General features: G+C 32.7%; 1 protein-coding gene across 8 annotated transcripts in view; it reads right to left on the bottom strand.

Annotated features, from left to right (window-relative positions):
• The window catches only part of LOC128249436 (protocadherin alpha-6-like), a 179,244-nt gene that overhangs the window by 81,254 nt on the left and 84,253 nt on the right, over window positions 1-13,737 (bottom strand). For 7 of the 8 annotated variants that reach the window (XR_016244379.1, XR_016244378.1, XM_089363275.1 and 4 more), the window contains one exon: window positions 9,642-9,681. Coding sequence is in view for 5 of the 8 variants with exons in the window: in XM_089363275.1 (XP_089219401.1) it covers window positions 9,642-9,681 (40 nt within the window). In the remaining 3 variants the exon portion in view is untranslated. Of the gene's footprint in view, window positions 1-7,240; window positions 9,682-13,737 lie in introns of those variants that run through there. The other variant, XR_016244377.1, reaches the window with a different exon arrangement.

A 13,737-nucleotide genomic window follows, 5' to 3' on the forward strand; every position in this document is an offset into this window, starting at 1 on the left:
TGCTTGCAATATAATTTAGTGAAAGGTTATACTCATGCAAGCAGTAAATGATAGCAAGTGACTTGTTAGGTTAAAAGAAATTTTGTGATTCATACATTGAGCAATGTTATTTAAGCAATTTTTTAAAGTAAATTTAAGGAAAGAATTGTGTTGGACTGAGTTTTTCTTGATTCACCTCATATTTTAATACATATAAGGCACTCACATTATATGACTAGAGGCATTTAAATATCTGTACATGTACTATACAAATTCAAGGAAGACAGAAAAAGAATAATGTTGAGCATTATTTATATATAGTAGCAATAACAATGGAAATTCTGGAGGTACATTTTGTGGGACAATGTCAGTCATAAACATCTCCTCACTTGGTTATAATATCCAATCATATCTTTCATAATCCTTTGGTTACTTTCTGCAAAATGTTGTCTCTTCTGTCATGTTTTCTCTTCTAACCTGTTTTCTCATTCTGGCTTATGCAAAATATTTTTGTTTAACATCATATTTTGCATCCTTTCTTGATTAACAATTCTCCGGGTTTTTTTTTTGTTTATTGGTTCTTGCTTTATCATTTGTTACATAACACCGTCTAGTTCTATTTCTTGGAATAATTTCATTCCTTTCCACCTGAGTTAAAGCTTAACCCTTTTGATACCAACCCAACCCAACTGAAACTGGCTCTGGCTCAGTAGTAAAAATGTTTTGTTCTCAAAAGTTCTGAATTAAAATCTTCCACCAAACCTTAGTCACAATTTATGTTCCAAACACTAGCTTAAAGATAACTGAATTAATTTTCTAAATTCTTTGTTATATTTATAATTAATTGAAAGAAACACAGAGTATCTCAATAAAAATATGGTAACAAAAGGGTTAATGGCTTTTCTGTCTTTATTCTTAATTCTTATTTTTTTCTCTTTGCCCTTTTCTAGTCTTTTTCTGTACCTTGTGTGTAAATTCTCTACCTCTATTCTCTCCATTCTTGCTATTGTGATCCATGATCTTTGATTGTTGTAACCAACTAATTCTGTTTAGCTAATAAAATAATTTCCGAATCACTTGATACTATATAGTTTGAAACACCTGTATCCAGAATATACCATTGCACATCTTTTATGAAGAAAGTTAGGAGCATAGAATTGATATATAGATAATTAGAAAAACTGCTGATACACCATTTCAGAAGGTTTTATGAAGGAATTTATAAATATAATTATTAATAAGTGCAGGTATGACTGTGTAGTAAGAAGCTTGCTTCCCAACCACATGGTTCTGGGTTTAGTCCCACTGCATGGTACCTTGGGCAAGAGTCTTCTACTATAGCCTCAGGTCAACCAAAGCGTTGTGAGTGGATTTGGTAGACAGAAACCGAAAGAAGGTGGTGAGCTGGCAGAATCGTTTTTAGGAAAAAAGAATAAAAATAGTACTAGTATATAAAATTCTTCACAGCAGTGCTCTTACCATGGATAACCATAGTCAAATGAGTGGAACAAGTAAAAGATGAAAGAAAGATATTTTCCCCCCATACACATATGAACACTAATTGTGTATACACATATACGCATACACCTTTTCACTTTCTAACAATCATATACACATACACACAACACAGCTAATTGTTTTCTGAGTGAGTGTATGTGCATCAAACTCATTTGTATGAGTATGAGTGTGAGTGTATGTATGTGTGCACGTGCCAGTACTGCCCATTTGAAACACTTTCTCTCTTCTCTTTCTCTCTCTTGCTCTCTCTGTCTGTCTCTACCTCTGTTTTTCTCTATCACACATCACACACCTTTACCATTACTTTTCCACAGTATGACAGACTTTTTACACCACAGGAATCTATTGTTAGCACTCCAATATTAGATATCTTATATATGAACAAAAATTACAAGTATATGTATATATATCTATATAGCAATAAGAAAATGGAGGGGAATATGAGGTACTCATCAACTTGCAGACACTGCATTCCGTTGATTAATCTGTTTATTTTACAACTAAATTGACAAAGAACACAATATACAGACACTTATGACATACCATGTCATATCAACAATTAAGATTTCAAATCTAAAGGACATTTAGCAATTATCTATATATAATTCAGTGAGAGTTAGAGGTTGTGAATCCAACCAACTAAGGGATAGTACCTATCCAATATACTGCTGGTAGAATACCCTATTATTAATACACAAGTGCTGATTATTGTGTGGCAATTTCCCTATTGAGTGTAATAAATGGGCAAGGGTAAAAAGTGGTTTACCTTAATCTACACGGCAAGAAGAAAATGGAGAGGATACAGAAATAATAAATATCAACTGTTAGACATAATATTATGTCTATTTATTTATTCTAAAACATTTCTGAGAATATATATACATATGTAAAGACTGTGTATTACATACATACGTGCCAGTAATTCATAGAATAGAAAAAGGACAAACTCATTTGTATGAGTGAGAGTGTATGTATGTGTGCATGTGCCAGTACTGCCCATTTGAAACACTTTCTCTCTTCTCTTTCTCTCTCTTGCTCTGTTCTTTTTCTATTCTATGAATTACTGGTACGTATGTATGTAATACACAGTCTTTACATATGTATATATTCTCATAAATATTTTAGAATAAATAAATAGACATAATATAATGTTTAACAGTTGATGTATACTATTTCTGTATCCCCTCCATTTTCTTCTTGCCATCTATCTATCTATCTATCTATCTATCTATCTATCTATCTATCTATCATATATACATACACACACACACATTTGCTCTTACAATGGCAATACAAAAATACTCAAAACCCGTAGTAGAGCATATTAATCTATCCAAAGCTGAGGCTTCACTCCACTACTGTTCTTAGTTTATCATTTCCCTTTTTCATGCCTAAAGTAGTTTTGGAAAGTTGTACATTAAAGTATTATTGAAAAGTCTCATGTCAAAGGTCATTTAGTGACAGTTTCACTTCTGTTGCAAACCTCTATGTGGTCATTAGATATGCTTGAAATATCAATCAAATCTCTTTCAGATCATGCGTAAATTAAATAAAGGACATATCAGATTAAATAATCTTGCCTACATAAAAAGTGGAGATTGCCAAGTTTGGACCATCTCTGATCATAGATCTACTTAAAGAAAATTAATCTGATACTAAACAACAAGAATGATAGCAACAACAATGTCTTTGACTTCAGAATACATAAATGTCCCTACTCTTCTCTAAAAATAAGGAATAAAAAAACTTCAAAACTGACCTCATCAATATCATATGAAAGGGTAAATTTTTTTAAATATGCAAATAACTTCCAAAATCATCAAGAGATTAGAAACTTAGCTAGATTTTTCTTACTGGGTTCAATTTGTTCTACCAAAATATTTCAAGGTAGTGCCCCAGCATGGCCATAGTGCAATGATGAAACAAGAAAAGGTAAATGATGAAAGATTAGTCATGTGCAAGTCTTATATAACTTTGAAGGACCATAGGAAATTTACACAGATTACAAATGTAGACTTACAGACAACACAATCTCTTTTAATATAGAATTCTACCCACCTATCTCAAAGCCCCTCTTCCAAACTGATGTTGGTGTCATAATGTATGCTAAGTAATTTCTTTCTTTTGATGGTTTCTTCTGAGTGAAAAAAAAAGGATATTTGATGGATACTTTATGCTCTCATAAGCAACTAAGATGAAGTTAAATATGTGACTGGATTGGGTTGTAGAACAAAACAATTTCAATTCCCTAAACATAATTATCTGTTAGGATGATTGACTGGTAGCATCCTGCCATATAAATGGCCACCATCCAAACAAATTTAGAAAGAATTTGATAGAAACTTTTAGAAAAAATTGAATATTGCAAAATGCAGCCATGTTAGTCTCGTTTCCTTCAATTGTACAATATCTACACAAAGAACATATCTAATACCTTTCTAAACACAAATAACAGACAACCAGAAATTTCAAATTCACTACATATATGAGTGGGTATTGAAAAGTTCCTGGCTTTAAGGGTATCATGAAAGGCCTGGTTGGAAGCCAAACCTTCCCAGGTCTTTTACAGGGTTTAAAAAAACTGAAGGATCACTGCAATAAGTGTGTGAATCTGTGGGGAATATGTTGCATAAAATCATAATTAACTGATCTTCTGGTACTTTCTTTTACCTAAAGCCAGGAATTTTTCAACAGCCCATCACTTACATCTGGCCTGCTTGTGTCCATAACAAAATAAAGACTAATCTCTCTTTTCCTGGCCAGAAAACACATCAGATCTCAACATTTATTCCCCCTATAAAATCCTATACATGTTGCTCAGAATTAATATCATATACTCAGCTGTCTTGAGTATGTGGAACATAATCCAACTAAATATATTACGTATTTTAAGTAATCTTAAATTATTCTTTAAAATATTTCTTAAAATATGCAAAATTTATATTGATAATGGCAGGCATTGATTCTTTTGTTTTTAGCTACCTCTGAAGTTAAATCTTCTTGGTTACATTTGATATTTCATTCAACCAAAGATCATAACATTATACCATCCAAGTGGTTCACACCACTCTACAGCATCTGTACAGAGAAAGAAAATGTCTTAGAACATCTGGAAAAACTCACTCATTTTTACCAGCTTGTCAGCTTTTCTTGCTAATGCAATTTCTATTTTATAAAAGATGCCTTTAAGTATTGCACAATCTGTAAACCTCCCCATACCAAACTGCTACTAGTCATTTAACCCTTTAGCATTTATACTGACCATATCTGGCCAAAATATTCTACCCATTTTATGTTCAAGCTGGCTATATCCGGCCTTTCGAGCCTACCCTACAATATCATCATCAAAATCTCAATGCTACAAGATGATGCATGATTAACCCAAAACAATCTGCATAAACGAGCATTAAATTTCACAGAGAAATCTGAATGCTAAAGGGTTAAAAGTCATTTGCCAACTAGACCCCTAGGAACTTTAAAGCATCCTCTTGCTTACATGGCTAAGCTCTTCAAGCTTTATTTCACTTTTAGCATTTGTGTATTTCATTCCTTAGAAAAGCAGCTTCTGCAGCCCTGCTAACTATTGACCTTATTCTTCACATTTGCAAAAATTGTTAGGTACAGTGTTTAACAATCACTTTCTTTAACATGTTGAATCTTCTTCCACTAAACAGCTTCTGTATTGCTAGATCACTGCAATATCACCCACTTGCTCTTAAAGTAAAGATTTGATCATATCTGACATGAGAATCTCCAACCAAAGTTTCTGCCTAAGGATTTTATTAATCATCATCTAGATTAAAAGCTACTTTTCTGATCACACTATTGCAATGTGCACTGATTTTGGCTTTTGTACTACACATCCAATTCTGGTTTGCACAAAGGTGCAGTTATATTCTCCACAGATTTCATCCTGCGTATAAATGGCAAGCTTTCTCTCATCTCTAACAATGCTCACTTATATGCAGATAAGACCATTCTTCATCCGTCTCTAATATCACATCAAATAATGACGATCTAAACCCACATGTCAAACCTTTATTGTCTACATAAACAAAAACCTTAAAAACATTCTATTAGTATTAAGGAAGAACTCTTGTACCTACCACTCCCTAATTTTGAACAATGTATACAACTGAAATACTTAAGTTAGCTATAAATCCTTTGGACTATAGGCACAAGGCCTGAAATTTTGGGGTGGGGAGCAAATACTCGATTACCTTGACCCCAGTACTCAATTGATACTCTTTCTGTCAACCCCAAAAGGATGAAAGGCAAAGCCGACCTTGGCAGAATCTGATCTCAGAATGTGAAGACAGACGAAATGCCACTAAGCAATTTGCCTGGCATGCTAACCATTCTGTCAGCTCAAGTTGATATAGTTACTAAACCTCCTGATCTATGATGGTCTTTTACAGCAATCTCAGATTCACAACAGTAAAAACTTTATCTCAAATGTTAACATCCCTCTTCAGGATTGGAAAATACTTTAGCTCTAAACAATTGCTGACTTTCCTCAAAGCTCAAGAAAGTTCCCCAATTGAAATCAGTACCACATTGCTGCTGCTGCAGAACAAACATCATAAAACTCATTCAAAGAAAGTCATCTAACTGATTAGCAAAGACCGACTCACCAACACTCAACACCTTCTGCTCACTGATGCACTGTCTCCTCATTTGCTATTCTGTGGCTTCTACTATTGCCTCTGCTTCCCCAAACTAGTTACATATCATATTCATCTAGATCCATTTGACACTCACCTCTTTCCATACTGTTTCACTCCCTCATTCTTGTTCTCTCCATTATTCCCTCATCAACCATCTTAAATCTTTTTTCTCTTACTGAGTTTCCAGCAGACGTCAACTTAATTATTAATTATATATCAAAATTATAAAATTCTTCTTGTATGTTACAAAGCACCTCCTCCAGAAGCCTCATTAGTTATAGGTTCTCAAAGGCTCAATCACTGGTTCACTGTATTTCAGACAGTGCGAGTGATAGGGGAGTATCTGTTACTCATTTCAGAACAAATATTGCAGAGGACTTAGTTTGAAGAGCACCAGTTCTTGTTTTATTATAGTTTTCTTGCTATTGCTTACAGATTCATAGGTATATACAAATGGTTCCTGCTCTTTCTATCTTTAACAAATTTCATGCTAAAGGTACTGGTCAATCCAATGCTCTGGTCGAACACACATTCCTCGAATACCAGACAATGGGATTGAGCCAGGATGTTGTTGTGGTTGCAAAGCAAACTCTTAAACACATAGTCATGCCTGCATCCAGAAGTACATAGGTACGTCTGTGTCATCTTGACTAAACTACAAAATGATACCAATGTCATTCTCTCACTAGGTGTGTTATCAAGTTTGGAGGCTTTGATAGTGCCACTAGGAAAGACAGTCAAGCTAATCTTATGGAATTAACCCTTTCATGTTCCAACTTTTTAACTCATATAGAATTTAAGTCTAGTGTGATTTAAAGCATCTAGTTGCAAAGAAAATGATGTGTTGATGAATAATATGATGTTAGAGAAAATATTTATACTGAAAATATTCTACTTTATAATGAGCGTTCATAGTGCGGTTTAACATAACTTCAAGAATCTGGAAAAAATGTTCACGGTATAAATACAAAACTTTTGTTATATTGTTTCATACATCTCTTCAGTCTGTGTTCAATGAACACGAAGAGCACTTGACTTTTTTCTTCAGATTGATAACAAAAAGAAAAAAAAATAGCAAGATAACCAGTGATTTAATGAATGAATATACAAATATGACCAAATATTCTTTCATCTCTGTTGATGCCAAAAGCATAGAGATATAAATGTTATGAAATAAAATAAAATAAAAGTCTTATTTCTCAAAAATTTTATTTTAATGAATAATTTTCTTGAAATAATTTCTTCCATACTTAAACTTGTATAATGATTCTATGTAAATGTACAAATATAGATAGCAAATATAGATACATTTTGTGCAATTTGTACTGTACATGAACATAGATAAACATTTTGCAAAGGTAGAAACTTAAAACTAAACCCAAATGAATGGAAATAAAAATACTAATAACTAATAAATAACAAACTGAAAAAAAATACAACACAAGCTTTATAGACTGACAATATATGTGGAAACTTTTACAGACAGCATGGCAAATTCGATGGAGAAGATATATTTATATAAATATATATACAGAACAAGAAAATTATAAATATACACAAAAAAAAAATCACTTGAAATAACAAAACAAGAAGGAATTAAAAGAACTTTTCAAAGAAAAAAACGTCTGAGAAATCTTATGGGGTTGTGATAGATTTATAAGGAATATCCTGTTGGAGTTGAGTCCTGTGTCAGTGTTAGGTAACTAAGTGTGCTTGCAATCTGCTGGGATATCTAGCAGTAAATGGAAATTTGTGTTTTTTAATTTGGTTTTGCTTTACATTGAATAAAAAATGTTCAACTATGATTCTCCATGTTAGCACTGGACGGGTTTGCAAATTCAGACATTGGCATAAGTAATTTGAGCTGGATGTTTTATAAGTGAATGGTTTGTCTCTCTCCAACCATTCTTCCATGCGACATAAATAATATAATGTAGTGTTTTCTTTTTTTCTATTTTCTTTTTCTTTTTCTTTTTCAGCTAGACTAAGTCAAATAAACAAATAGTTCTGGCAGAGTTTGATTATTCAAGGTAAGATTTAAACTTATCAGCCAACTTATCTCTCTTTACTTCATTGTAGCAAACAAGTAAATGTTCTTAATTATACCGATCAATGAATTATTAGAACAATGGTTTGGGGATCATAATGACAAAGGATTTTGATGTAGATGATATTGTTTAAACAAATAATTTAATCAGACATAACTACTCTCTGAACATTTGCCCTTTTTTTCTTTACTCTAATAATTGAGGCGAAACGTATAAAATATATTGTAAACGAATTGTTTGTTGGGTTGATTGTCAAATGAACTGAATGTTTGTTGATTGTTTTTAATTCATGAGTTTATTTGTAATTTTATCAATTTGTTGGGTAGGACAGGTTTGGTTGTTTAATAGATATATTATTGGTTTCATTATTATTTGCTCTGGTTCTGAATATTATTTCAAATACCTATGAAGAGCCATAGGTTTGGTTTAAATAAAACAAAAGATTCATGAATTCTTTCTTTCAGTGCGACTTTTTCATATGCAAAAAAGCATATGAACCTATCTTCAACAGCTTTCATATAAATTAAATGATATGATGTTAAAATTTTCTTTCCTTTACCACTTTAACAAAGAAAAAGCTTCAAAAGAATCTAATGCCTATTGAAACACAGAGATTTATAAAAAACACTAAGAACCTACTGAGGTATACAGCCTCTTTGCTCTTGAAGCTATTTCCATCTAGCTATTTAACTTTACAATAATACTAAATCAGCAAATGACTAACACTATTTCATCAGTCCATGACAACAAGCTTTGAACACTTTTGTGACAAATAAATCTAGAGGCATATGCTTCATATTATTCTGATAAAATAAATATTGTGTACAGACAAAATATCTGCCTAGCAACGAGATTTAAAAGCCTTGAGTAACCTTGTCACTAATATTTACAACCACAATATCTCTTTAGCCACCCAAATAATACACACGTATTAAGAACCACTTTTTTTTTTGTTTTTACTACCAGTTATTGTAAATATATTATTCTGCTTGTCACAGGTATATTGATGCTATGTTCCAGGTACACTATTACCATTATGGCTAGCATCACAGATGCATTCACCTGTATGTATTCATTTCTTCTCAACTTACATGTTACGTTTAATTACCTGTGTATTTTTCAGGTAAGGTAGACATTTTACTCTATCTAAAGAGAAAGTGTCTCCATTGATTCCAGGTGAGTAATTTATTAATTACAGCAAAATGCATTTGAGATTTTAGATCAATAACACCATAACCAAAAACCTGCCAAACACCTGCTTGATGACAACATTCACAAGGGATATTATTATTATTATTTTTTATATTTTCCTCATATTTGTTTCTTTTTTCTTTTTTTTTTTTTTCATACTTTTCTGGAAAGAAAGGGATGATGTCATAGCCATTTGGCATGGGTAGAGAAATTGTTGGCCAAGCTTATGTTCTCCTACCTGTATTCTGGAACTGTGACTTCTTCAATAATTCTGAGGTCTGAAAATACAAAAATAAGCAATAAATACACCAATTTAGATCATAAAGATAATTTTCACACTGTTCTGAACATTTGATTTATTTACATTCTTTTATTCTTTTATTCTTTCATTCTTTTACTTGTTTCAGTCATTAGACTGCAACCACGCTGAGGCAACGCTGTGAAGGGTTTAGTCAAATACATTAACCCCAGTACTTATTTTTCTTTTAAGCCCTGTCAGTTTGTTTTTGTCAAACTATTAAGTTACAGAGACATAAAGAAACCAACACCGATTGTTAAGGCACATTTACATATTGACACACACACACACACACACACATGCGCATGTATGTATGTATGTATGTAAGTATGTACACATATACATATATATGATAGGTTTCTTTCAGTTTTTGTCTGCCAAATCCACTCACAAGGCTTTGGTTGGTCCAGGGCTATAGTAGAAGACCTTTGCCTGGGATGCCCTGCAGTGGGATTGAACCTGGAACCATGTGGTTAGGAAGCAAGCTTCTTACCACACATCTACACCTGTACCTATATTTGCATATCTATCCAATTAGACATTCAGCATCACATGTGAATTAATTCAAATTAATTAATGCTGCTATGATTATATTTTGTCAAATTCTACACAGTTCCAAAAATGCTTATCATGATTGTGAAGCTTATTACATTACTAAGTGCAATGTAAATAAGTATCTTATCCTTTTAGCATTCAAATTTCTTTGATTATTGTTTATTCATTCACATTGTTTTTAATTAATCAGGTATTATCTCATAGCCTCAATATTGCAAAAATGTGATTGTATACTTTTAGAATGACATAGTAGGGTAGGTATGAGAAGATGGATCTGGCCGGTTTCAACATAAAATAAGGTAGAATATTTTGGCTGGATATGGCTGGTTTAAATGCTAAAGAGTTAAACATCCAGATTTATCACCTACATGCTTTATTCTTTTGATCTTTAATTGTTTGTCATTGAACTGAGGCCATACCAGGGCATTGCCTTGAAGGGTTTAGTTGAACAAATCAACCACAGTATAATTTCAAGCCTGGTATTTATTCTGTTAGTTATTTTTGCTGAGCTGATATGTTACAGAGATGTAAACAAACCAACACCAGTTGTCAAGCAGTGGTGAAATGAAAATAAAGACACACACACACACACGACACACACATGCACACGCACACACACACAGAGTGGGTTTTTGCATAGTTTCCATCTACAAAATTCACTCACAAGGCATTGGTCAGCCCAGAGCTATAGTTGTCTTTGAATTGCTTTTGTAATATTCAACCAATTGAAAAGAATATCAGGTCATTAAGAATGAAATGTCCGATTTTCTTATGCACCAAGTTTGACAGTCATTAACTCTATTGTTTTATCCTGACAATTCTTTGTTTTACAACATTGAAGAGTTACATCATCACTTTTCAAAATGCAATTCATGGTGTCTGATTATGGTGAGAGTTTTCTCTTGTAAATCAATTTCTGTGAACTTATGGATAGATAAAAATCTTGTGTTGTTTATGAATATGAGTTCCCTCATGGAACCAATGCATCCCAGACAGCTCGAAACGTCAATGAGGTGTTTGGTGAAGATATAGCGAATGAGTGCACTTGTACGTCGATTGTTTGAGAAGTTCTGGTCTGACGACTTTACTCTTGAAAATCATCCCTGTGGTAGACCTGAGAACAAGGTGGATAATGATGAGCTGGAAACTGTAGTGGAAGCAGATAAATCTCAAACTATGTGTGAGTTAGCAGCAAGGTTTGGTGTTTTGATTCCAACTCTATTTGACCATCTGAAATGAAGCTGGACAAGTGGGTACTATGCAAACTGAACGAGCATCAAATGACACGTCATCTTGAAACTTGCTGTTCTTTGCTGTCATGGTATAAAAGTAAGCCATTTTTGCATCATATTGTTAAGTGTGATGAAAAATGGATTCTTTTCAACAATAGCAAGCATTCTGCATGATGGTTGGATAGAGACAAAGTGCCAAAACACAATCTAAAAGAGAATATTCACCAAAAAAAAAAGTAAGCTAATGGTGTCTGTTAATGGTGTCTCCCGTTACGTTCTCAGTTCAAATTCTGCCAAGGTCGACTTTGCCTTTCATCCTTTCAGGGTCGATAAATTAAGTACCAGTTACGCACTGGGATCGATGTAATTGACTTAATCCCTTTGTCTGTCCTTGTTTAGCCCCTTGTGGGCAATAAAGAAATAAGAATTCATTATGTGTGTGTGTGTGTGTGTGTGTGTGTGTGTGTGTGTGTGTGTGTGTGTGTGTACATGTTTGTGTGCCTGCTATTTGTCCCTCTCCTGCCACTTGACAATGAGTGTTGGCTTGTTTACATTCCGGTAACTTAGCATTTTGGCAAAAGAGACCTGTAGGATAAGTACCAGACTTGAGTAAAAAAATAAGCTCTGAGGATGATTAGTTTTGACTAAAAACCTTTCAAGGTGATGCCCATCATAGTTACAGCCCAACAACTAAAACAAGTAAAATTTAAAGATATTCTCACTTCTAAAAGGGACAATGTGGTTAAAAATAGTAGCACACAGCTACACACACACACAGATATATATATATATATATATATATATATATATATATATATATATATAATATAATATAATATAATATAGGATAAATTCTTCAAGTAGTCAGCGTGAAAAAACCTCATAATGAAAAAATAAAGAAAAATTTTGTAATGAAAAAAATTCATCGTTTCTTCATAGATATATTTAATTATATATAAAGGGCATTAACTGTGTATTAATGCCTCACGCTATCGAGGGACTAAATAAGTAAAAAAACTACCAAAAATAAGCAACATATTTACCGAAAGCGAGGGAATGCAGCTTTTCAAAATTTATCTCTTAAAAACATTTAACTCAACGGTAGACCACTGGTTTCTCAATCAAATACAGAAAAAACTGTGAAGTAACCTGTATTCTTTTGTTCATCAGTACACGTATGTATGGTCAAGATATATAAAAATAAACAAGAATCAACCTACCACGATGTAGCCATCACAGCAACGATGACTTTTGTTCACAATTATATATCCCTGAAAGAGATTTGAATTTTATCCAGAGGCATTAATACACAGTTAATGCCCTTTATATATAATTAAATATATCTATCAAGAAACGATGAATTTTTTTCATTACGAAATTTTTCGTTATTTTTTCATTATGAGGTTTTTTCACGCTGACTACTTGATAAATTCTTATAAAGAATTTATCCTATATTATATTATAAATAATTGAAATATATTCAGTGCTGAATATTATTCTGTATAAGCACATGTTACCGAGATGCAACTGGATAAATTCAAATCTCTTTCAGGGATATATAATTGTGAACAAAAGTCATTGTTGCTGGGATGGCTACATTGTGGTAGGTTGATTCTTGTTTATTTTTATATATCTTGACCATACATACATGTACTGATGAACAAAAGAATACAGGTTACTTCACAGTTTTTTCTGTATTTGATTGAGAAACCAGTGGTCTACCGTTGAGTTAAATGTTTTTAAGAGATAAATTTTGAAAAGCTGCATTCCCTCGCTTTCGGTAAATATGTTGCTTATTTTTGGTAGTTTTTTTACTTATTTAGTCCCTCGATAGCGTGAGGCATTAATACACAGTTAATGCCCTTTATATATATATATATATATATATATATATATATATATATATATATATATATATATATATATATATATATATATATACACATATATATATACACACATACACATGCACAGACACACACACATACACACTCACACGTTATTAAAAGACAACAGTAATGAGCTGTTATAGTGAAAGAGGTGGTTGTTTACAGAGAAAGTGTATGGTTTAGCAACTACTAAGGGAGATAATTACATTCTCATGCATACATTATGAAGTTGTGAAAAATGGAGTTGTTAAAAAAAGAGGTTGTGTGGTAAGAAGCTTGCTTAAAAGGCGGCGAGCTAGCAGAAATGTTAGCATGCCAGGCGAAATGCTTAGCTGTATTTTGTCTGCCGTTACATTCTGA

The sequence above is a fragment of the Octopus bimaculoides genome, chromosome 14 (assembly GCF_046866305.1).
Source record: "Octopus bimaculoides isolate indiv1 chromosome 14, ASM4686630v1, whole genome shotgun sequence".
Lineage (NCBI taxonomy): Eukaryota > Metazoa > Mollusca > Cephalopoda > Octopoda > Octopodidae > Octopus > Octopus bimaculoides.